This window comes from Apodemus sylvaticus, chromosome 2, assembly GCF_947179515.1.
Source record: "Apodemus sylvaticus chromosome 2, mApoSyl1.1, whole genome shotgun sequence".
Lineage (NCBI taxonomy): Eukaryota > Metazoa > Chordata > Mammalia > Rodentia > Muridae > Apodemus > Apodemus sylvaticus.
The window spans coordinates 115671646-115695817 of NC_067473.1; the positions used below are offsets into that span (position 1 = coordinate 115671646).

The 24172-nt window shown below is 46.7% G+C and overlaps 1 protein-coding gene across 2 annotated transcripts in view; it reads right to left on the bottom strand.

Annotated features, from left to right (window-relative positions):
- Sfxn5 (sideroflexin 5) overlaps nt 1-24172 on the bottom strand; it is a 125192-nt gene that overhangs the window by 65499 nt on the left and 35521 nt on the right. For both annotated transcript variants that reach the window (XM_052174163.1, XM_052174162.1), the window contains exons 4-6: nt 11212-11238; nt 10688-10742; nt 8546-8571 (exon numbers count right to left, since the gene is read on the bottom strand). In XM_052174163.1, coding sequence (XP_052030123.1) covers nt 8546-8571; nt 10688-10742; nt 11212-11238 — 108 coding nt within the window. The remainder of the gene's footprint in view (nt 1-8545; nt 8572-10687; nt 10743-11211; nt 11239-24172) is intronic.

Below are 24172 nucleotides of genomic sequence, written 5' to 3' on the forward strand. Positions count from 1 at the left end.
ACAGAGGCTAGATAGAAAGGCTTTGGATCCCCTGGAGATTGAGTTCAAGGCAGTTATGAGATGACCAGAGTGGATGAAGAGAACTGAACTCAGGTTCCCTGGACAAGCAGCCAGTGCCAGGTGTCAACCAGAAAGCCATCTCCTGAGCCCAAACAAGGCCTAATCTGGGAAACAACACCTGGATCATCCCAGTCTTCTGTTGGGATAAAACTGTTCCCTAAGCGCTGAAGCTGGGGGTGGCGGAGAGTACAGGCCAAGCAAGGCCCCAGGAACTGGCCCAGAGCGACCTGAGCAGCCCCGAAGCCTTGCTCTTTCCCACATACTCTCAGATGAGGGTTTTGTATAGTGCTCATAGCATATACATACATACATACATACATACAGACAGACAGACATATATACATACTTACATACATATATATGTACATATGTATATATGTGTACGTGTGTGTGTGTGTGTGTGTGTGTGTGTGTGTGTGTAGGGGGCTGGAGAGATGTCTCAGCATTAAGCACACTTGTTCTTGCAGAAGACTTGCCTTCAGTTCCCAGAACCTCCATGGTGGCTCACACTGCCCGTAGCTCCAGGTATAAGGGATCTGATGCTTTCCTTGGGCTTCCATAGACAGTGCATGCATATGCAGGTAAAACATACACATAGAATAGGAACAAACAAATCTAAGGGGTGCACTAGGGAGATAGCTCTGTTAGCAAATGGTTTACTGTACAAGCGTGAGGACCTGAGGTTGACCCCAGCACTAAGTGAACGCTGCAACTTGTGCTTCTCCTCCCATTGCTGAGGAAGAGATGGCAGGAGTCTGGGGCTCCACGGCCAGCCAGTCTAAACAATCGTCTCACTGTCGCAGAGTGGGGTGGAAAACAAGGAAGATGCTGATGTCGACCTCTGGCCTCTGGACACATCTATACACCAGCATGTGCATGTTCTCACACACACACACACACACACACACACAATGCACGCACACACGCACGCACGCACACACACACACACGCACGCGCGCGCGCACACACACAAACACACACACACACATGCACACACACACACTCGATTTAACTATGAAGGGGCAACACATTTTTGAGCCTCACCACAGGGTGCCACCAAATTATCCCAACTGAGGAGAAATGATTGGAATAACTATCCTTGACCCTCCCTCTACCCCACCGCCACTTAGCTCAGCACCCATCCCACTACTTGGTCAAGGTTCAGCTTCTTTGCAGGTTCCCATCACCCTCTCTGTCCTCCTGACGTCATCTCAGTTGGCTCCACATTGGCAGAGTCTGGTTCCCCAGAACTGTCCTCAGCCTTGGAGGTGAGCAGCCAGAGGGCATTCACACCCCTCACAAGTAGAGTACCTGTCTTTTGATACGGTCCCTTCCTTACCACCCCCCCCCCCCACACACCACCCCCTCCTCAGCAGCAGCGGCCTCTCACAGACCTGCCGCAGCTGGGGCACCCAATAATTTGCTAGGTTTTTTTTTTCTTTTTTCTTGTGCTTTGCCTCCACCTTCTGATTCACATGGCTAGTGATCTGAAAAGCAACACTTTTGTGTATCAGGGCGTCACTACTTTATAAAGCAGTGATTCTCAGCCTTCCTAGTGCTGCGACCCTTTCATATAGTTCCTCAGGTTGCAGTGACCCCCAACCATAAAATTATTTTCATTGCTACTTCTTGACTGCTGCAATTTTGCTACTGTTATGAATCGTAATGTAAATATCTGTGCTCTCTGATGCACTTAGGCGACCTCTGTGAAAGAGTCGTTTGCTCCCCAAAGGTGTCACGACCCACGGGTTTAAAGGCTGCAGGCATGTCCAGAAGTAGTTTTTGTCAAGACTAACCCTGGTTGGTGGGGGTCTAGCTTTAACTGGACTGACACCTCTTGCAGGGTGTGGATGGGGCCAAAATGATCATTATTTGGTGACACTGGAGGTGGCAGCGAGGAGCTGGAATGAAGATTAGGACACAGGAGAAAGCAGCTTGCATCGAGAAGGACTCAGCATGTCAGCAAAGCCCTAGGACATGGACAAACCCTGACAGAAAGTAAACTCTTTACCTCTCCATTACAGTAGAGATTCCGTGACCTCATGAGTACCTTCTGGGTCTTGGGGTTCCTATACCCATGGGAGCATCCAGAGCAATGAGAGAAAGCGGAGATTGTGTGACCCAAGCCTACACTGTCACAAGACAGTTAGAATCTGTGGCCATGGAGGTAGTTTAGTTGGTATGATACTTGTTTAACCTGCCCAAAGCTCTGAGTCCCATGTGCAGCACGGTATGAACCCCGAGTGTTAATGCACACCTGCAATCAACACTTGGGAGATGGTGCAGGAGAATCAGAAGTTCAAGGATCCTCAGTTTCTTAGTGAGCTTAGAACAGGCTTAGTCACATCTGAGATTTTACAAACAAACAAACAGGGCATCAGACCCACGGACCAGGGGCTCATGGTCTACGTCCTTCATCCTTCTGAGATTTGAAACGTCCAGACTGGATGGAAGTGCAGAGCCGAGAAGGGAGGTACAGATGTCCCCAGGGAGCACAGGCCCACAAGGCACTGAGCTCTTAGCATGGGGGGCACACAGAGCACAGGCGGAAATGTTGAACAGACCCCAGGTAAGGAGTCCTGCGCCTTCTACCATGGGATCATGGGAAGGACAGTGTTCTGTACTACAGTAGGAAGCAAAGGAAAGAGGTATTGACTGTAGGAAACACCACCATGGTGGGGGCTTCTTGGAGGGCCCTGAAAAGATGGAGACTGGACCACAGCAGCCGCAGAAGTGGCCTGGACACAGTGGCTTAGCATCCGCGCTTCTGTATAAATTGGGATCTTTTTTGCCACACACGAAAGTGGGGGAAAGTTCCCATCTTTAAATGTTAAGCTTAAAATAAGCCCCGACACGGGTGCCAGTGGATCTGTGAAATCTGCTGACTAAACTGGCGCCAGTGCCTGTGAGAGAACCAGCTCGTCCCTGCGAGCCCTGGGGTAGGAGTGAGGTTACTCGCAGGGTGATCCGGAGGGTATGGGGTCGAGCGGGGATGCTCATGTAGGCAGGAGGCTGCTTGGATGCAACATCCAGAAACTTCTCAGTTGAGGCACCTGCCAGCCTCCCGCGTCCCTTCCCTTTATCACTCAGGGGCCCAGTTCCTAGCACATTCGCTGGCACCCTCGTTTCTATTTCGGTAAGCGTTTTTCAGTGGCTTCTCCGCGAGTATATTTCTTACTCACTCTGACCAGGGGCTTCAGGAAGGTGTGGACTGGAACCTTCCAGCCCCTTTAGGACCAGTATCGAAGGACTGTTCAGGGATGTCAGGCAACAGCAGGACATTAGAGGGGTTACTGTGGCTGAGGGGAACCAGGCTGTGAACGCTGGAGAACCGTCATGTTCCCTCCATATAAGGTGAGGTTTTAATCTGGTGGTGGCCGGAGTCCAGAGTGGGACCTGTAAACCGCCACGTTGCTCGCCATGTCCGGGCGCAGGGATGGATGGCCTCCAGGCTCAACTGGAGACTCACCTCTGACCCACTGCCCTGAATCTTGGGACATGGCTCTCTGGGACTCAGAAGCAGGTCAGCTGCTGAGCCGTCCACTGGGACACCATGTCTCAACATGCTGCCTGTTCTGCCTCCGTGGAGAGACCACGCTGCTGCTCTGAGGTGTACTGTCTCCACACTGTATGTGCTAACTCAGAGATCCTTGTTCATGGGCTCTGAGGCCTGGGCTACTCAGGACATCTACTTTCATAGTGCACAGCTCACAGCAAAGGAGATCAGCATATAATAAGCCTGGACACCAGCAGGGCTGCAGTTTCCTGCAACAGTGGGTTTGTCTGGGGTGTGAGCAGAGCACCTCAGTAGCACTCTATGGTTAAATCCTGTCTCAAAACATACAGAACCACCACAACAAAACAGAACTATACTCTTAGCTTGGTTGATTTGTTCCGGTTGAGAGCAGTCACGGACTCTGCTAAAAATCCATCTAGTCACTTAGAGATCCATGAGCCGGTATCCACCTGAGAGACCAGCCCAGACGCCCAGGACTCTGGTTTGATAATATTGCCAAATAATATATCGCTGTAAATGTTTATAAAAATTATTATGTCAGAGCTGAAGAGGTGGCTCAGTCAGTGAGGTGCTTGCACTCAGCATGAGGACCTGGGTTCAATCCCACCAGAACTCACTTTAAAAAGAAGTGGGGTTTAGGGTGTGGTGTGACACATGCTTATCTCAGCATGCAGGGGGAGATTGGAAACAAGAAGATTCTTGGGACTCATTAGCCAACCTAGCCTGCTTGGTGAGTGTCAGGACAGTGAGGGACCCTGTCTCAAAAACGAGATGAATTGCACCCAAGGATCAACACTTGAGGTTGTCTTCTGATCCGCAAATACACACTCATGCACACACACTGGGACACATGTGCAAGCATAAAAATGACTCTGGCAGACTCTGATATGCCTACCTATTAACTATTCTACTCTTCTTTCTCATTCATAAAAAAATCTGTATGATCGAGAGTCAACTATATAACTGCTTAATTCCCCATGAAATGCCACAGTTGTATGGGACTCCCAAGAAGACTCCTTGGAAACAGATGACTCAGTTGGGAGATATTTCACTCTTCTCCCTTTCTCCTCTCTGAAATGTGCGTATGATATGACAGCTCCAGCAGCTATCCCGTGAGCTGTGAAGTGACATGGACAATAGAAACAATCACTGACAGTGTGACAGCAGAAGACTGAGTTCCTGCTTTGGGCAGTTCTAACCACATCCAAGCTTCTTTGACATTCAAGAGAAATACTGTTGTTTAAGCCGTGATTACTCTGAATTTTCTATACTATGCAGATGATCACACACATAACTGATAACAGTTATGCCACAACAACAAACCCAGGCACAACCAATTTTTTAAACGACAGAGTTACAGAAGTCATGCTCTCTGAAAATAAGACTGAGCTGTAATAATAACAATAAATTAACAGTGTTTAAAAAGGAGTGACTTCATCACAATAAGGGGCTGGAGAGGGCTCAGCAGTTAAGAGCGGGTGCTGCCCAGCAGGGGCCACAGCAGGCAGCTCCCAGACTCCTGTAACCCCTGCTCCAGGGGGATACCATGCCTGCTAGCATCTGCACATATCTGCACACACATATGCAAACCCATACACAAAAACACAATTAAAAATAAAATAAAGCCTGGTGCTGGAGATATGGTTTGGTGGTTAAGAAACACACTGCTCTTGCAGAGAAGCCAAGTTCAGTACCCAGCATCGCACTAGGTGGCTAACAATCACCTGTCACCCCAGCTACTGGGAAGTCTGATACCTCTGGCCTCTGTGACCACCCAGACACATGTATACACACACACACACACACACACACACACACACACACACAATTAAAAAGAAATATATTTTAAAATCTCAACTAAGGAGTATTCAAAATTATAATTTCCAACTTATTTGGAAAGCAATAATATAGGGTTACATTATGTATCTATAAAAGAAAACACACAATACTGGTGTCGTCTAAAGGCAAGTCACAGCTTAAACACTTTCTTTAGAAGGAAAGAATGAGCAATCAAGATAAAAAGTAAAAAATGCAGGCTGGGCCTTAGAAGCATGGCTCCATGGGTACACGCGCTTGCCCCCAAAACCCAGGCCCTGAGTTGATGGAAGGAGAAAAACTACTCCATCTGTGTACCTTGGTGTAAACACGCACACCACACACACTCCCTCCCTACACACACACACACACACACACACACACACAAAGTAATAAAATACTTGCTTAAAGAATACCAGGCCAGAAATGTAACGCAGTTAGTACAGTATTTGACAAGCATACACAAAACCTTGATTCCATCCCCAGAAACCCAGGAACCAGGTGTGGCAATGCATGCCTCTGATTTCAGTTAAAGGCAGGAAGGTCAGGAGTTCAAAGCCATCTTCAGCAACCTGGCCAACCTGGGCTACTCTGACGTGCACTCTACCAACTAAAACCTTTCTTTCTTTTCTTTGTCCTTCTATTTCATTTTCTTTTTGAGACGTGGTCTCACTGTGGTGACCTGGAGTGTGTCTTACAGACCTGTGCTTCTGTTTGTGTTCTTTGAATTCAAAGCTAAGAAGACATTCATGTATTGATTATATAAATGTTTTATTTTTAAATTTTAATAATTCTTAGTGAATGTCTCATGTGAACTCTGTGTAGCTGAAGCTGGCCCTAAACATCTGATCCTCCCAACCCCATTTCCAAAATGCTGGGAGTATAGGCATGTGCTACCAGGCCCAGAATTAAAATATTCTTTATAAAAAAAAAACTTTTGGTGGTATTTTTGAATCCCAAAGAACATATTCATATATTTCTTGTATAAAATATACATCTTTTCCCTTTAATCCTAGAGATATTTTTGAACTCCAAAGATAAGAAAAAAACATATCAAATGATTCCCAAAGAAATGAAAAAAATTTACTTACAAAAGAAAACACATTTTAGCCAAATACATTGTTTATGCCTGGAAGGGGGAAAGACTTTGCCTGCACAGCAGGATGCAGAGCGAGATGGTCCAAATGCTACTCAGAAGAGCATTTGCCAAACAAAGCCAAACGGTCAGGGCATAAGACAAATAAGAGTTCAAATCAATTCCAAATAAATTGGCAGGTATAGAGGTAAAGGTTAGAGGAAGCCTTGGTGACACAGGCTTGGGAGGAAGACTAGGAGTTTAAGGCCAGCCTGGGTTATGTAGTCAAATCATCTCAATAAAAAGACAATGCCCTAAAACGTGGATGAATTCTTGGCCTCTCTCTTTTCACGGTAGACACATCCTGAACCCAGGCTCCTCAGTCCATCCCATGCCACAAAAGTTGTCAAGGGCACAGTTTGTCTTTTTCATCTTTGTTTCCCCGACCTTATTCAGAATCCTTTGTGAAACAACTGTTAGGGGAGCGTAATCTTAAAAGCCTCACTTTCCTGGGCGCCTCCGCGGATGGGCCTCTGAGCTCCTGCAATAATACTCAGTTGAAAACAAAGACAAACAAACAGTAAAACAAACCCCTTCCTGGGGCGGGGGCTCATACTATTTGATTCTCGATATCGATGATGCTTATATAGAGAACGCAACATATCTGTGGCATAAAATTGTGAGTGTGTGGCCATCACCAGAATTAGGAGGGTTCCCTTCCAAAGGACCAACTAAGAACCAGCAAAAAAAGTCGCTCTAATACAAACCATGCAAAAACAACACCAACAAAGTATAAATTAACAATCTGGGGAAAAAATCAAAAGCCAGGCTCAAAGAGTGAGGGAACGCAGCCTGGGTGGTTGAGTGCCGGCCTGCAGGGGCCCTGCATCCCATCTGCAAGGTTTCATAAGGGGAATACGATGGTGCACATTTGTAATCCCAGGACTCAGGAGGTGGAGGCAGGAAAAATCACAGGTTCAAAGCTGACCTCAGCTACATATCAAGGTTAGCCTGGGCTACATACGACCTTGTCTCAAAAACCAATAGATACATAGATCATTTCTTTTAAGCCAAGTTTAATGGTATACACCTATAATCTCTGCACTTGGGAGGCTGAGGCAGGAGGATCAGAAAGGAGGATCAGGACCTCAAAGAGAAAGTGTCTCAAAAAAAAAAATCAAACCAAAACACAGCAAAAGCCCCCAAGGACTTTGGATGTGGCTCAACAGTAAAGAAGCAGTGGGCATGAAGTGTAAGTTTCATCATGAGCACAAAGGAAAAAGGAAATCTGGGAGGTGGGGGGTGGGGGGGACAAACAACTTTCAAAGATAAAAGTGCAAATGCATAAGATGAAGTCTCTCAAGCACACATAGAACTTGACATGCACTCCGTTTTTTGTGCTTTTCACTTCCTCAAAGGATTGTGGGAGTGTTGCCTTCTGTGTAAGAACCAGCAGGAACTGTAGCAGCGATTTCCTGCAGGGTTCCACCCCTTCTCTACCCAAAGCGGAAGGTACAGTGAGTGAGTCCTGCTTGTCACTCCCAGGGCTGCTCGCACAGATACACAAAGCATACACCCGGACACTATATATACTATCACTTTGCACATTTTAAAACATGATATAAATGACATCAGCGAGTATTACTACTGTGCTACTATTTTCTCATTCAACACTGTTTTTCAGACTTAATCCATATTCATAACACAGAATACTTAACACAGGAAAGAAATCATGAGCAGGGCTAAACCCGACTCCAAAACCAAACAAAAAGAACACAGAAACCTGGTCTGAATTAATTTGCAACTTCAATTTCCACAAGGTGCCCTTGTCTTCCCTCTTCTCCGGCTTCTTAGGAAAGCTCCCAGTCTCCAAGATGAGGGTCTGAGGAGCTTCCCTGCCCTGGGGGGGACGTTAGACTCCTTCGCTGCAGAGCTTGTGGTCAGCAAGGATGCACACAGCCTTTCTCCCAGCAGTGCCCCACCAGGACAGGAACTAGCCCAGTGTTTATGAACAATGATGCTCTTAGACATTTGAAGTTTCATTTTGGAAAAGAAAACCCTTTGCAGGTAAGACTTACAATTGGCGTCCCAAAAGGAATGTAACCTGTGGGTGGGGAGAGAAAAAGTCAGGTCCCATGAACCTTCTGGGTCTCATAAGAAACCCAACATAGTCAGAGAGAGACACCACAGCCTTCCCTGACTCAGCTCTCCCCAAGGCAGAGGACTCACCGCCCCCCCCCCCCCCCCGACTCCGTTCCCCAGCTGCCAGACAGCTCCAGCTACCTCCAAAATCCAGAGGCTGGCCTGCTGCTGGTCCCCAGTGGTCCTCTGAACCACTCCCTCTCTGAGGCACAATACACAACACACACACACACACGCACACACACACACACACACACACGCATCTTTATGGTTTTATATCCCAAGGAACCCTGAGTGTCTTCCTTCCTTAGCCTTTTTATAAAAAAATTAAAATTAAAATTAAAAAAAAAAAAAACCTTCCACCTCATAACCATTCCTGGGACAGGAATTCCCTGTCCACCTGAGATGGCCGTATGCTAGATAACAGAGCATTTAAAAGCTCTAGTGTTCTCGCTGGCCAGCCTCAGAGAGCACTGGGTGAGGTTCAGCCAGGTCCCGGCCTGTGTGCCATCAGTGGGCATCCTCCTGCCCCTTAGCCTCTGACGTATGCTAGACAGGCAGCTGATGGGCAGGCACCAGGAGCCATACTTATCTGAGCTGTATGGAGATCCCAGGTTCACATCCTGAGCAAACACAGCTCTATGAGCTGGCGCCACGGCTCTCCTGCGCCTCCCTCTGGGGACAGGGCCAAGTCTGGGGGTTGGAATGAGGGGGCTGAAAGGAATGTCAGCCTCAGAAAGGTCCAGAATTATCAAAGAAGGCAGGCTGGGGTGCGGGCCTGCTCGGCCAGGAGACGGATGTGAACAGCTCCAACTTCAGGTCCTCTGTGTCCAGAGCCTTTGCTGCCTAAGCCTTCACAGCAGAGCCAGGGCCCCTGGCAGCCAGGGCCCAGGTCACAAAATGACATCACACAGCCTAGGAGATCAGGCTTCCTGAGGCAGGGCATTCTCAGCTGACTGAGGTCTCCTCTCCCAGCCAGGTGGAGGCCTTTCCAAGGCAGCAAACAGTAGCCCTTCACAGCATGCTCCTGAACCAGAGTGGGTAAAAATGTCTAGGAAGAGATGGCAGCGCACTGGTGTGAATATATCCCTCTCCAGTGGCTTGGGGCAAAATCCATATCCTCTGAGAGACAGGGAAAGGGCCCCCATCCCAGCCTGAAGAGATCGCTCTGAGCCCCAAGTGTGAAACACACAAAGCAGCCCTCTAGGGGCTGCCAGATAGCAGCAACTTCCTGGGTGGAGAATCTCACGACCCTGTGCACACCGGCTTCACAGAACAGGAGCCCTGCCTTATCTAGACACACAAGGGTTGTGAGCACACACTGCACATGTCTGCCCAGAAAGGAAGGCTAGTTAACAAGGTCAGAGGACAGTGGTTTAGTCTAGATGTTATGGCCTAGGACAGAGAGAAAGAGTGTGTTGCAAGGGGTCAGATGGGACTTACAGAAGCCAAGGCTTCCCCTCAGCCAGTGGCTTGCGGCTGCTATTAGGGAGGGGTGTGTGACCTGGTGAAGGCCAAGACCCAGTGAAGAGGCCACGGCTCCACCCCAACCCCAGGTGGAAAAGGGAGACAGGTGTGTGCCTGATCTAACGTGGTCAAGCTAACGTAATCATGTGGGCAAGAGTGTGGCCGTATGCGTGAGAGGCCACGCCCTTCTCTGGTGCTGGGCTGTGACCACTGCCTCCAAACTGAAATATTCCCTTCTATAGGAAGTATGGAGGTATCTGAGACAAGGCTGAAGAAGCTCAGAAAGTTACCCGGTCCCCAAGGCCCTGTCCGAGGCTACAGAAGCAATAGGCACTCGAGGAGACTCTTCAGGTAGCAATGCCTGCAAGGCTGGCAGGAAGCGCCAGGGACGCAGCTGTCACGAGTCGCCCCCTATGTTGGGATGTCTTTTAAGTGACCCTAATAAGCCTGAGGGCTCATCGAGAGATGTGAGCGGACTGTTTCTTTGGGATGCCATCAGCACCCTTTCTGGGGTGAGTTCATGTCTTCCCAGGAAACTTCATATAATGTCTGAAACACGGCCACCTCTAGCTCTCTAGCTGGGCCAAGCCAGAAGGGTCTTGGGAGCTCACCTGACATTCTGAAAGGCATGAAGATCTTCTCGTTGGTGTCCGGGTGTAGGATAGCCTGGCCGTAGGAGAGGAGAGCGGAGAGACAAGCAGAAGTATTAAGGACAAGGGATAAGGGCAAGGCCGGCTGCCCCAAGAAGACCCTCCCTCCCCGGGCGCTGCATCGCCTCTGAACACTTGGCCCTGAGCAGCAGCCTCCTCCTCACAGCCTTCAACCCTGTGGGAGCCAAGTCTATGTGAAGTCTTCTTGTCCCTGCCTGCCACACAACAGGCACAGAACCAGACCTGGTGGACAGAAGCCAGTCTTTTCTTAGAATCACCAGAGTGTCTGAGGTGAGGCCAGTCAGGCCAGAACCCCGCCGGCCTTTGGATGTTCAGGCCCTGGGGTGCTAGAACCAAGAACAGGGGTGGGAGAGGCCAGACACCCAGTAGCCATGGGACGAGGGCTCCTGCTAGATGCTTGGGACAGGGAGAAAAGGAGTCCAGGAAACTACAGAGAAGAAGGAAAAAACACAGAACTAAATTACCTGTTTGATTTTCTGTGCACTCCAGAGCTGAAAAAGAGAGAGAGAATTAAAAGCTCTTGCAGTTTAAGCTTCATGAGCCATATTTTCTTTTATTTTTACATTTTTAAGATTTATTTTTACTTATTAATATAGAAGCATGTTATATGTGAGTAAATGCTACATGTGTAGATGCATGTGGAGGTCAGAAGATGTCACATCCCCTGGAGCTGGAGTTAACAGGCAGATGTGAGCTGCCTCAAGTGGAAGCTGGGAAATGAATCAAGTCCTCTGGGAGGGCAGCCAGTGTTCTAACCACTGCACCACCTCTCCAACCCCCAACTAATTTAATTCTTGAGACAGGATATCCTGTCAAAACTCTCAACCACCATAGATGGAGAAACCAAGATATTCCATGACAAAACCAAATTTACACAATATCTTTCCACAAACCCAGCTCTGCAAAGAATAATAGGAGGAAAACTCCAACACAAGGGGGGAAACTACACCCTGGAAAAAGCAAGATAGTTACCTTCTTTCATCAAACCCAAAAGAAGATAACCACTCAAATATAAAAATAACATAAAAAATGACAGGAAGTAATAATCACTATTCCTTAATATCTCTTAACATCAATGGACTCAATTCCCCAATAAAAAGACATAGACTAACAGACTGGATACATAAACAGGACCCTACATTTTGCTGCATACAGGAGACACACCTCAGTGTCAAAGACAAAAACTACCTTAGAGTAAAAGGCTGGAAGACAATGTTACAAGCCAATGGTCTCGGGAAACAAGCTGGAGTAGCCATTCTAATATCAAATAAAATTGACTTTCAACCTAAAGTCATCAAAAGAGATACAGAAGGACACTTCTTGCTGGTCAAAGGAAAAATCCACCAAGAACAACTTTCAATCCTGAACATCTATGCGCCAAATGCAAGGGCACCCTCATTCATAAAAGAAACTTTACTAAAGCTCAAAGCACACATTTCACCTAACACAATATTTGTGGGGGACTTCAACACTCCACTCTCCTCAATGGACCGATCAGGAAAACAGAAAATAAACAGGGACACAGTAAAACTAATTGAAGCTTTGGACCAATTGGATTTGACTGATATTTATAGAACATTTTACCCTAAAGCAAAAGAATATACCTTTTTCTCAGCACCTCACAGTACCCTCTCCAAAATCAACCATATAATTGGGCACAAGACAGACCTCAACAAATATAAGATCGAACTAATCCCATGTCTCCTATCAGATCACTATGGAGTAAGAGTGGTTTTCAATAGCAATAAAAACAACAGAAAGCCCACATACACATGGAGGCTGAACAATACTCTACTCAATGGCACCTTGGCCAAAGAAGAAATAAAGAAAGAAACCAGAGACTTTTTAAAATTTAATGAAAATGAAGGCACAGCATACCCAAATCTTTGGGACACAATGAAAGCAGTGCTAAGAGGAAAACTCATAGCCCTGAGTGCCTCCAAAAAGAAAATGGAGAGAGCATACACTAGCAGCTTAACGATACACCTGAAAGTCTTGGAACAAAAAGAAGCCAATTCACCCAGGAGGAGTAGAAGACAGGAAATCATTAAACTCAGGGCTGAAATCAATCAAGTGGAAACAAAGAGAACCATACAAAGAATCAACGAATCCAGGAGCTGATTCTTTGAGAAAATCAACAAGATAGATAAACCCTTAGCCAGACTGATCAAAGAGCACAGAGAAAGTATCCAAATTAACAAAATTAAAAATGAAAAGGGGGATATAACAACAGAAACTGAGGAAATCCAAAGAATCATCAGATGCTAGTACAAAAACCTATACTCAACACAACTGGAGAATCTGGAGGAAATGGACAATTTCCTAGACAGATACCAAATACCAAAATTAAATCAGGACCAAATAGATCATCTAAACAGTCCCATAACCCCTAAAGAAATAGAAGGGGTCATAGAAAGTCTTCCAACCAAAAAAAGCACAGGACCAGATGGTTTCAGTGCAGAATTCTATCAGACCTACAAAGAAGACCTAACACCAATACTTTTCAAACTATTCCACAAAATAGAAACAGAAGGAACACTACCCAATTCCTTCTACGAAGCACAATTACACTGATACCAAAACCACACAAAGATCCAACAAAAAAAAAAAAAGAGAGAGAACTTCAGACCAATTTCCCTTATGAACATCGATGCAAAAATACTCAATAAAATTCTTGCCAACCAAATCCAAGAACACATAAAAATGATCATCCACCATGATCAAGTAGGCTTTATCCCAGGGATGCAGGGTTGGTTCAATATACAGAAATCCATAAATGCAATCCACTACATAAACAAACTCAAAGAAAAAAAACCACATGGTCATTTCATTGGATGCTAAAAAAGCATTCGACAAAATTCAGCATCCTTTCATGCTTAAAGTCTTGGAAAGAACAGCAATTCAAGGCCCATACCTAAACATAGTAAAAGCAATATACAGCAAACTGGTAGCCAGCATCAAACTAAATGGAGAGAAACTTGAAGCAATCCCACTAAAATCAGGGACTAGACAGGGCTGCCCCGTTTCTCCTTATCTTTGTAATATTGTCCTTGAGGTAATAGATCGGGCAATTAGACAACATAAGGAGGTCAAAGGGATGCAAATTGAAAAGGAAGAAGTCAAACTATCATTATTTACAGATGATATGATATGATAGTCTACCTAAGTGACCCAAAAAACTCCACTAGAGAACTCCTACAGCTGATAAACAACTTCAGCAAAGTGGCAGGTTATAAAATCAACTCAAGCAAATCAGTAGCCTTCCTATACTCAAAGGATAAGCAGGCTGAGAAAGAAATTAGGGAAATGACACCCTTCACAATAGCCACAAACAGTATAACGTACCTTGGGGTGACTCTTACCAAACATGTGAAAGATCTGTATGACAAGAACTTCAAGACTCTGAAGAAGGAAATGGAAGAAGACCTCAAAAAATGGAAAAACCTCCCATGCTCATGGATCAGCAGGATTAATATAGTTAAAATGGCGATTTTGCCAAAAGCAATATACAGATTCAATGCAATACCCATCAAAATCCCAACTCAATTCTTCATAGAGTTAGAAAGAGCAATTCTCAAATTCATCTGGAATAAGAAAAAAACCCAGGATAGCTAAAACTATTCTCAACAACAAAAGAAATTCTGGGGGAATCAGTATCCCTGACCTCAAGCAATACTACAGAGCAATAGTGTTAAAAACTGCATGGTATTGGTACAGTGACAGGCAGACGGATCAGTGGAACAGGATTGAACATCCAGAAATGAACCCACACACCTATGGCCACTTGATCCTCGACAAAGGGGCTGAAAACATCCAATGGAAAAAAGATAGCCTTTTCAACAAATGGTCCTGGTTCAACTGGAGGTCAGCATGCAGAAGAATGCAAATTGATCCATCCTTGTCTCCTTGTACTAAGCTCAACTCCAAATGGATCAAGGACCTACACATAAAGCCAGAAACTCTGAAGCTAATAGAAAACAAACTTGGGAAGACCCTTGAGGACATAGGTACAGGGGGGAAGTTTCTGAACAGATCACCAATAGTGTATGCTCTAAGATCAAGAATTGACAAATGGAACCTCATAAAATTACAAAGTTTCTATAAGGCAAAGGACACTATCAAAAGGACAAATAGGCAACCAACAAATTGGGAAAAGATCTTCACCAACCCTACATCAGATAGAGGGCTAATATCCAATATATACAAAGAACTCAAGAAGTTAGACCCCAGAAAACCAAATAACCCTATTACAAAATGGGGTACAGAGTTAAACAAAGAATTTTTATCTGAAGAACTTCGGATGGCGGAGAAGCATCTTAAAAAATGCTCAACTTCATTAGTCATTGGGGAAATGCAAATCAAAACAACCCTGAGATTTCACCTTACACCAGTCAGAATGGCTAAGATTAAAAATTCAGGAGACAGCAGGTGTTGGCGACGATGTAGAGAAAGAGGAACACTCCTCCACTGCTGGTGGGGTTGCAAATTGGTCTGGAAATCAGTCTGGCGGTTCCTCAGAAAACTGGGCACATCACTTCCAGAAGATCCTGCTATACCACTCCTGGGCATATACCCAGAGGATTCCCCAACATGTAATAAGGATACATGCTCCACTATGTTCATAGCAGCCCTATTTATAATAGCCAGAAGCTGAAAAGAACCCAGGTGCCTTAGTCAGGGTTTCTATTCCTGCACAAACATCATGACCAAGAAGCAAGTTGGGGAGGAAAGGGTTTATTGAGCTTACACTTCCATGTTGCAGTTCATCACTAAAGGAAGTCAGGACTGGAACTCAAGCAGGTCAGGAAGCAGGAGCTGATGCAGAGGCCATGGAAGGATGTTTCTTACTGGCTTGCTTCCTCTGGCTTGCTCAGCTTGCTCTCTTATAGAACCCAAGAACACCAGCCCAAAGGTGGTACCACCCACAAGGGGCCCTCACCACTTGATCACTAATTGAGAAAATGCCCCACAGCTGGATCTCATGGAGGCACTTCCCTAACTGAAGCTCCTTTCTCTGTGATAACTCCAGTCTGTGTCAAGTTGACACATAAAACTAGCCAGTACACCAGGTATCCCTCAACAGAAGAATGGATGCAAAAAAATGTGGTATATATGCACAATGGAGTACTATTCAGCCATTAGAAACAATGAATTCATGAAATTCTTAGGCAAATGGATGGAGCTGGAGAACATCATACTAAGTGAGGTAACCCAGTCTCAAAAGATCAATCATAGTATGCACTCACTAATAAGTGGTTATTAACCTAGAAAACTGGAATACCCAAAACATAATCCACACATCAAATGAGGTACAAGAAGAATGGAGGAGTGGCCCCTGGTTCTGGAAAGACTCAGTGTTGCAGTATTCAGCAAAACCAGAATAGAGAAGTGGGAAGGGGTGGGTGGGAGAACAGGGGGAGGGAAGGGGGCTTATGGGACTTTCGGGGAGTGGGGGGCAAGAAAAGGGGAAATCATTTGAAATGTAAATAAAAAATATATTGAATAAAAAATAAATGTAAAGCCGGGCGGTGGTGGCGGCGCACGCCTGTAATCCCAGCACTCTGGGAGGCAGAGGCAGATGGATTTCTGAGTCGGAGGCCAGCCTGGTCTACAGCGTGAGTTCCAGGACAGCCAGGGCTATACAGAGAAACCCTGTCTCGAAAAAACCAAATCCAAAAAAAAAAAAAAAATAAATAAAATAAAATAAAATAAAATAAATAAATGTAAATGAAGAATATATTCAATAAAAATAAATAAAATTTTAAAAATATTTATTTTTACTTACTAATATAGAAGCATGTTATATGTGAGTAAATGCTACATGTGTACATACATGTGGAGGTCAGAAGATGTCACATCCCCTGGAGCTGGAGTTAACAGGCAGATGTGAGCTGCCTCAAGTGGGAGCTGGGAAATGAATCAAGTCCTCTGGGAGGGCAGCCAGTGTTCTAACCACTGCACCACCTCTCCAACCCCCAACTAATTTAATTCCTGAAACAGGATATCCTGTAGCCCAGCTGGGCCCTAAACTTATATGGAGCTGGCAGTGCCCCTGACCCCTTGGTCCTCCTGGAGCCTCCACCGCCAGCGTTTGTGGTTCATTGTGTCCCACCACGCCCAGCTCACGGGATCCTGGACTGGGAGCAGGGTTCTGAGCATGCCCGACAAGCATGCCACCACCACGGCTGCCGCTCCAGCCCACTCTTTTTGTTGTTTTGTTTTCCTTCATTTAGCTAAATTCCAATTTTTAACTAGCACTTCTTCATTATGACACTTTTATGTGTATGTGTGTAATCATTGCACTTGGTGGGTGCCGTGTTCTCTAACCAAGGGAATTTTGAGACAATGTCTTCTGTAGTATAGCGTGTCCTCAAACTCCTGATCTTCCTGTCTCTACTTCCCAAAGGCTGGAGGCCCAGGTAGACACCTCGATAACACGTGCTTTTCATATACAGAACACATGACACAGTGAACCTCAGCCCTGGAGAAAACACTGTCCCATGATCCCAGCAACTCAGGAGGATTGGGAGTCTGAGACCAGCCTGGGGTACTTGAGACCCTACTTCAAAAAACTAAACACATTGATGTTTGAAATACCTAAATGGAAAAGATCCTTTCTCAGTGAGCCTGGATACTCAGAGAGACAGAGAGAATTAGGGGAAAACAGAACAACTCATGAACTAAAAAGAACTTTGAAAACCTTGCAGTACCTTCAGAGAGACACGGGGTTCTACAAGAAAAGGGAGGGGGGAAGTGGCTCTACCACTTCCTGAATGGGAAGCTGGCTACCTGCCCACATACCTTTCTTCCTTTTCCCATTTCTTCCTTCCTTTTTCTTTTACTTTTTTTTCCTTTTAACCTTTCTTTAAAAAAATTAAAGATTTTATCTATTTTTATTCCTGGGTATACTACGCGTACATTTGCAGGGGGGCAGGCATTGTGCACGTGTATAGGTCTCAATAGAGGCCAGAAGAGGGCACCAGACCCCTTGGTACTGGTGTTATAAGCCACTGTGAGCTTTCCAGAATGGGCGCTGAGAAACAGACTCTGGTCCTCTGCCAGAACCAGGTGTGCTGTTAACTGCTGAGTCACTATCCCTACCCCATGCCTTATTTTGCTTTTCAAGACAGAGTCCTATGTATCCCAGGCTGCTCTCAAACTCTCTACAGAGCTGAGGATGGCCTTGAAATCCTGACCCTCCTGGCTCCACCTCCTGAATGCCAATCACATTTTATACTGTGTTTCCTGTGCAGAAGCTACACTCCAACTGAGCTACATTTCCATATAACGCTCTGTACACGGCAGGCCAGAGGCCAATCTCAGGTGGGTTCAATCACTGTAGACCTTATTGTTCTGATTGAACTAGACTGACCAGCCTGTGAGCTCCAAGGATGCTTTTCTCTCTGTACCCCGGGGAATGCAGGGGTTCAGGGCATGCCACCCTCTATGCCTGGCTTGCACGTGGGTGTGGGAGACCAAACTCAGAGGCCCATGTTTGCATGACAAGCACTTTACTGAGTGAACCGTCTCCCAAAACTTTTTTTTAATTCTTTGCTCTTTTTATGCTTCTAGAATTCTGTATCTTTTTCACATATTGCCACTGCAAAATTAATTGTTTGTGTGTGTGTCTGTATATGTGTATATATATATATACACAAAGGTAGGGCAGGCTGTAACGGGCAACACCACATGTACAGCATGCTTGAGACCCTGGGCACACACTGTAGACCTTCCTAATGCTGTGACCCTTTAAAACAGCTCCTCATGTTGTGGTGACCCCCAACCACAAAATCATGTCATTGCTACTTCATAACTATAATTTTGCTACTGTTATGAATTGTGATGTAAATATATGATATGCACCCCCTGTAAAAGGGTCATTTGATCCCCAAAGGGGTCTCCATCCACCTGTTGAGAACCACTGCTAGAGTTTATTAGTTGATTAATATAATAAGGCAACCACTAGAAAAAGAGACAGCATGTACTTAAAACTTGATGAGCTGGGCTTAGTGGCACATACCTTTAATCCCAGCACTCAGGAGGTAGAGGCAGGTATAACTGTGTGTTCGTGGCCAGCCTGTTCATAGTGAGTTCTAGGACAGCCAGGGCTACATAGAGAATAGTGAAAACCTGTCTTAAAATAGCAAAATAACAAAATACAAAAAAAAAAAAACCACATTTTTTTCTTTCGTATTTTGGGTTTTAATGGTATAGACACACACCATCCAAGTCCTGCATTAGCTCCTTGTCGTATAGAGGATAAAATGGCCAACAAGAAAAGATTCCATAGCTAGAGAGCAGCAGCTGGTGGTTGGCTCACTCTGAGGCTCTGTGTGACCGAGCTCCTGTGGCAGGGGACAAGTGACTTGCACCTTTCCCAGGCCAGCACTTCTCCACCGTGTACCATCTGTTTCTTCCTGTGTGTCAGAACCAGGTGAGGCTGCACCACAGCCTTGCTGATGCTAACAGGACACCACCAAGGGGGGTAGAGACGAGCCAGCCAAACGAGCCAATGTCTGTCCCTTCTCAGCAGGTACTTTATCTGTACTGAAAACCAAGGGATCACACAGGGTCATACACAGGGCACTCTGGTCAGCTGCCATCTTTCCTTGTCCTCCTGGTTAAATTCCCATGTGCCTTTGAATTATACTTTTTCCCCCTTTATGTTAAAGCACACCTATAATCCCAGCCTCAGGAGGCTGAGGCAGGAGAAGCCTGGATTTCAGGCCAACCTAAGCTGTATAGCAAGTTCTGGGCCAGCCTGGGAGCAGCAGGGAGAGAAACTCTCATATCAAAACCAAGCAAACAAAAAAATTAACCTGAGCAGGGTATGGTGACTTATACCTGCATTACTCTAAAACCTGGAGGTAGAGGAAAAAGAATCATCATTCAAGTCATCCCCAGCTACACAGTAAATTTGAGGCTATCCTGGGCTACAAGAAACCCTGTCTCGAACAACAATAACCAGTCAGAAGAGGAAGGAGGTGGACTCCATGTTCCGTTCCTGACAAGTCTACCACACCAGGCCCAACTCAAAAGAACAGGTTAGAGACACCGAGCTCACGGTGTCTGGCTGAGCTCTGCCCATGACCTGCTGGACAGATGAGTTAATTGTTGGGTTTAGAAAAGAGAGGTAGTGCTGCCCACAGTGAAAAAGCTGAAATTCCACAGGCCACTCATGCAAGTAGGTCACAGAGAGCCACCCCGGGACCTACAACCGTGCGTGGGAGGCCAGCCGAGCCACAGTGACTGGCCACCATTTGTAGAGTGCAAGCCAGGGTCCCTGGCATCGTCACCAGCACACAGAGGCACCTCCACTCTGAGCTGCAGGCCCAGGTTTAGAGCTGACCTTCTTTGTGCTCAGCCCAGCATCCACGGCACCTCTGGCTGAACACAGAACTGTGCAGCCCTGACCCGAGGGGAGTGGCTGGCCTTGCCTGGATCTGAGAGCTGGGACCCTGTTTTGTTTGGCTCACTTGGAGAACAGGGACAAAGGGCAGTGTGGGGAAGCCATCTGGGTGGCTGTTAGAACACACAAATTTCCCTGATTTAAGAAGTGGCCATTGTCGCAGCTGAACCTGTCTCCTCAGAACCCAAGGGAGGGGTAGGCTGGGGTCCCCATGCTGCTAGGAGGCAGGACACACCCCAGCACCCAGAGGGAGAACAACAGCCCCACCCCCAGTCTGGCTCACTACTTCCCCTCTGTCTCCTAGCAAGCTGCTTCTTTAAACCTTCTAAGGCAGCAAAGACAGAGCCTATTTAAAACAACCTCCAGAAGGTAATTAAACAGAGCCTGAAGGGGACCCTTCTGTACGGGAAGGAGACTCCATTCAACAAACAAAAAACTTCCTAATTGATCAGTTGAGCCCATTGCATTATAGCGCACCATTAATTGTGTTGCCATGGTAACTCCAGGTACCAAGTACCTATACAAGCCTACGTGGGGTGCAGGGAGCCCCCATCTCTATAGACACGGGAAAGAAGAGGGATGTCCTGCCTGTTTCTGCAGTATCGTGGCAGCAGCTGTGGCTTCTTTATGCAAGAAGCTTCTCTCTAGGTAGAGGTCAGGCCCTGCAGAGGAGCCCAGGTTTGTATTCAAAATCCCCCATTAGCTCACTAGGAGATGGGAGATGATTTACTTAGCCTTTTTGAGCCTCCAAAATCTCTTTTGTAATATGAAGATCGGGATATTTGCTTTCAAGCTTATTATAAAAGAATTCACTTAGTGAGCAAATGTTTAATAAGCACCTACTTTGTATTAAGTACTACGAATTCCTCAATGCAAAACAATTACGTAGCTCAGTTGGTAGAACGCTGTTTTAGCATGTCTCAAATCCTGGGTTCCATGACAGCATCTCATAAACCAGCCATGGTGGTACATGCCCATAATCCCAGAACTCTAGAGGTAGAGGCACGAGGGTCAGGAGTTCAAAGTCAGCCTTAGTTTGAAGCCAGCCTGGAACACAAGAGTCCTGCAGTATAGTGGTTTCCTCCAAACTAAAACATCCCCTCCAGAGGCGAGAGAAGACCATGAGACTCAGAAGGTAGACAAAAAGCAACACATCTGGGAAAGCAGAAATTTGGAAGACTCTGGAAGGTGTTTCTCAAGCAGACTCTAACTGCTGAGGGTGGAGACTGACCAACCAAGCTGAGAGAGACTAGACCATAGAGCTCCCGCAAGCCACACGTCATTCTTTGGTGTGGCAGCCATTTAAGAAGGCAACTGTCTGTGGAGAAGCTATCAGCTGTCCGTGAACTAGAAGAGCAATAGAGGCCGCTGGAGCACACCACCTCAGATGGCTTGGATAAGTAAGGGCACACAAGATATCCAGGTGGCTCGTGACGTCTGCAATTATGAAGACCAGCTTCCGGATTTTGATCTACAGACCCGCCAAAAAACCATAGAGTAGAGAGAGTGCAGGTGCAGAGAGTCAAGACTACTAACCATAGAGCAGACAGAGCACAGGTGCAGAGAGACCAAGACTACTAACCATAGAGTAGACAGAGTGCAGGTGCAGAGAGTCAAGACTACTAACCATAGAGCAGACAGAGCACAGGTGCAGAGAGACCAAGACTACTGTGAACTCCAGGTCCAAGAGACCTGTGCAACTCTTCAGATGCCCCAGACATGATGCTTGAGCAGGGCAGTCCCTGAGTTAGGACCTGGGGATCTCCTTAATTTCATACTTCTGTGGTAAAGCCAATATGCCATCTCTGTCCCCTCTATCCCCCAGTCTGTGAAGGCCAGTCATATGTGACATTGCTGACTGTGGCCCAAGGAAGGAGGCACTGACAGCCACCACACATAGTCCAATTCTTCAGGCTTGGTGGAGGGAGACCCTGCCCCAGGGGACCAGAGTGACAGGCTCACACCTAGAGTACTGTGCCACCTAGCCACCAGATGGACCCACCAGGCTCTGCCACTGCCAGCCAGAACTCAGCATCACAGGAAACAGCTAAATGCCAAGCTCCGGGCCCTTCCCCCACTCCCAGGAGGCCTGTAGGGGCTTTGGGGACAGCAAACAAAGCTGAAAAGCAGGACAGCAACTCTCAGCTCTCTGGGGAGCAAAGAGAATAATGTGGCCTCTATCCTCAAACTCTGGGAGGTCCCACGAGGCCCAGCTCAGTGGCGGTGGGACAAGAAGGAGCTGAGGCGGGTAGCAGGCCGGAGTCAGAGAGTGGACCTCCTTCTGACGTGTACACGGGCAGGCGCTGGAAGGTGTGTGGACTCCTTCAGGCTACAGAGGGCTGGAGGTTCAGGTCCATCCTGCAGACCCAAGGCCAGACAGAAACATTACCGCAGGGGAGTGAGGCCTGACTCTCTGCCCGGGGCTGCAGGGCAAATACCTGAAGACAGCCAGGGCCTGCTTGATCGCCTGGGCTTCCAGTCTCATCACTCCCTCAGGGCCCTGCATGGGCGCTGGGCCAAGGCACTGAGGTCACTTTAGCACGCTAGCCTCTAGCACATTCGCCCTGAGGGGCTTCCTCGCTGGGCTTCCAGCACCAAGTGCATCTTTGTCTTCCCCTGTCCTGCCAAAAACTTACCCACTCCTGTCTCTTCCTTGCCTGGGCCACACACACACACACACACACCAACTCCTCCTCATTAGCAGGTTTCTCATTAGCCAACCTCAAGTTAAAAGACCCTTCCGGGCTAGGTTTGTGGCATACACCTTTAATCTCAGCACTCAAGTCACAGAAGCAGGAGGAGTTTTATGAGTTTGGGGCTAACCTGGTCCACATTCTAGGACATCCATGACTACACAGAAAGACCCTGTCTTTAAAACACCAAAGAAGGAGGAGAAGGAAGAAGAGGAGGAGGAGGAGAAAAGAAAAAGAGAGAAGAGAGAGAGAGAGAGAGAGAGAGAGAGAGAGAGAGAGAGAGAGAGAGAAGAAAAGGAGGGGCGGAGGGAGAGACTGAGGGAGGGAGGGAAGGAAGGAGGGGAAGGGATGGAGAGAGGGAGAAGAAAATTCTCTAGCTGCCCTGAGTCTGGGCAAGTTTCTGCTTCCATTGCTCTCCCACAGTTTCCTTTTTCTTCACTGTCTTGTCTGTTGGTAGCGGGTGTCCTGTGAGGAAAGACACCCAGCCAGCTTCCTCCATGCCCTCTGGCCTGGAGTGATGGAAAGGGAGACAAGAAAACCTGAGAGAAGAGGATAGACCTCGGTGGTGAGCACCTGCCTATTAGAGAGGGAAGGAGGGAACTGGAATGTCAATTTACAATGTCTACCATGTGGGACTCAGGAGATGGCGCTCTTGGGGAAGTCCTGTCATGCAACCGTGAACACCTGAAACTGGACCCCCAACCCCTGTTTAAAAAGCCAGGTGTGACAGTGTATACCTGCGACCCCAGTGACGTGATAGGCAGAGACTTGTAATGGCCAACCATCACAGCCAAATCAGTGAGCCACAGCTTCAGTGTGGTGAGCAGTTGAGCAGTCTTCCACACACTACTACTGCACACACATATGCACCTGCACACACACACACACATGCACACACTATACAATGGACACATTCACACAGAACACACCTAATATCTTAAGTTTAGGAGTTGCAGAACATTAAGACATTTAAAAAACAGTATAGCTGAATATGATGGCTCACTCTTCCAATCCCAGAGGAGCTAGCTAGCTTTGAACCTTGAGTTCCATAGTGAGACCCTGTGTCAACAACAACAACAACAATAACATACAAACATATTCACCAGAACTGCTAAGAACTTTCAGATTTAAGGGAGTCACTGTGATGATGTTTAAAAGACTCAGGATAAGCTGGGCATGGAAACCATGCCTGTAATCCTGGTCTGCAAGAGGCTGAGGCAGGAGGACTGCTGTGAGTCTGCAGCTAGGCTGAGCCAAAGAGTGAGACACTGTCTAAAAAAGAAGGAAAGAAGAAAGGAAAAGAAAGGGGGTGGGGTGGGCCAT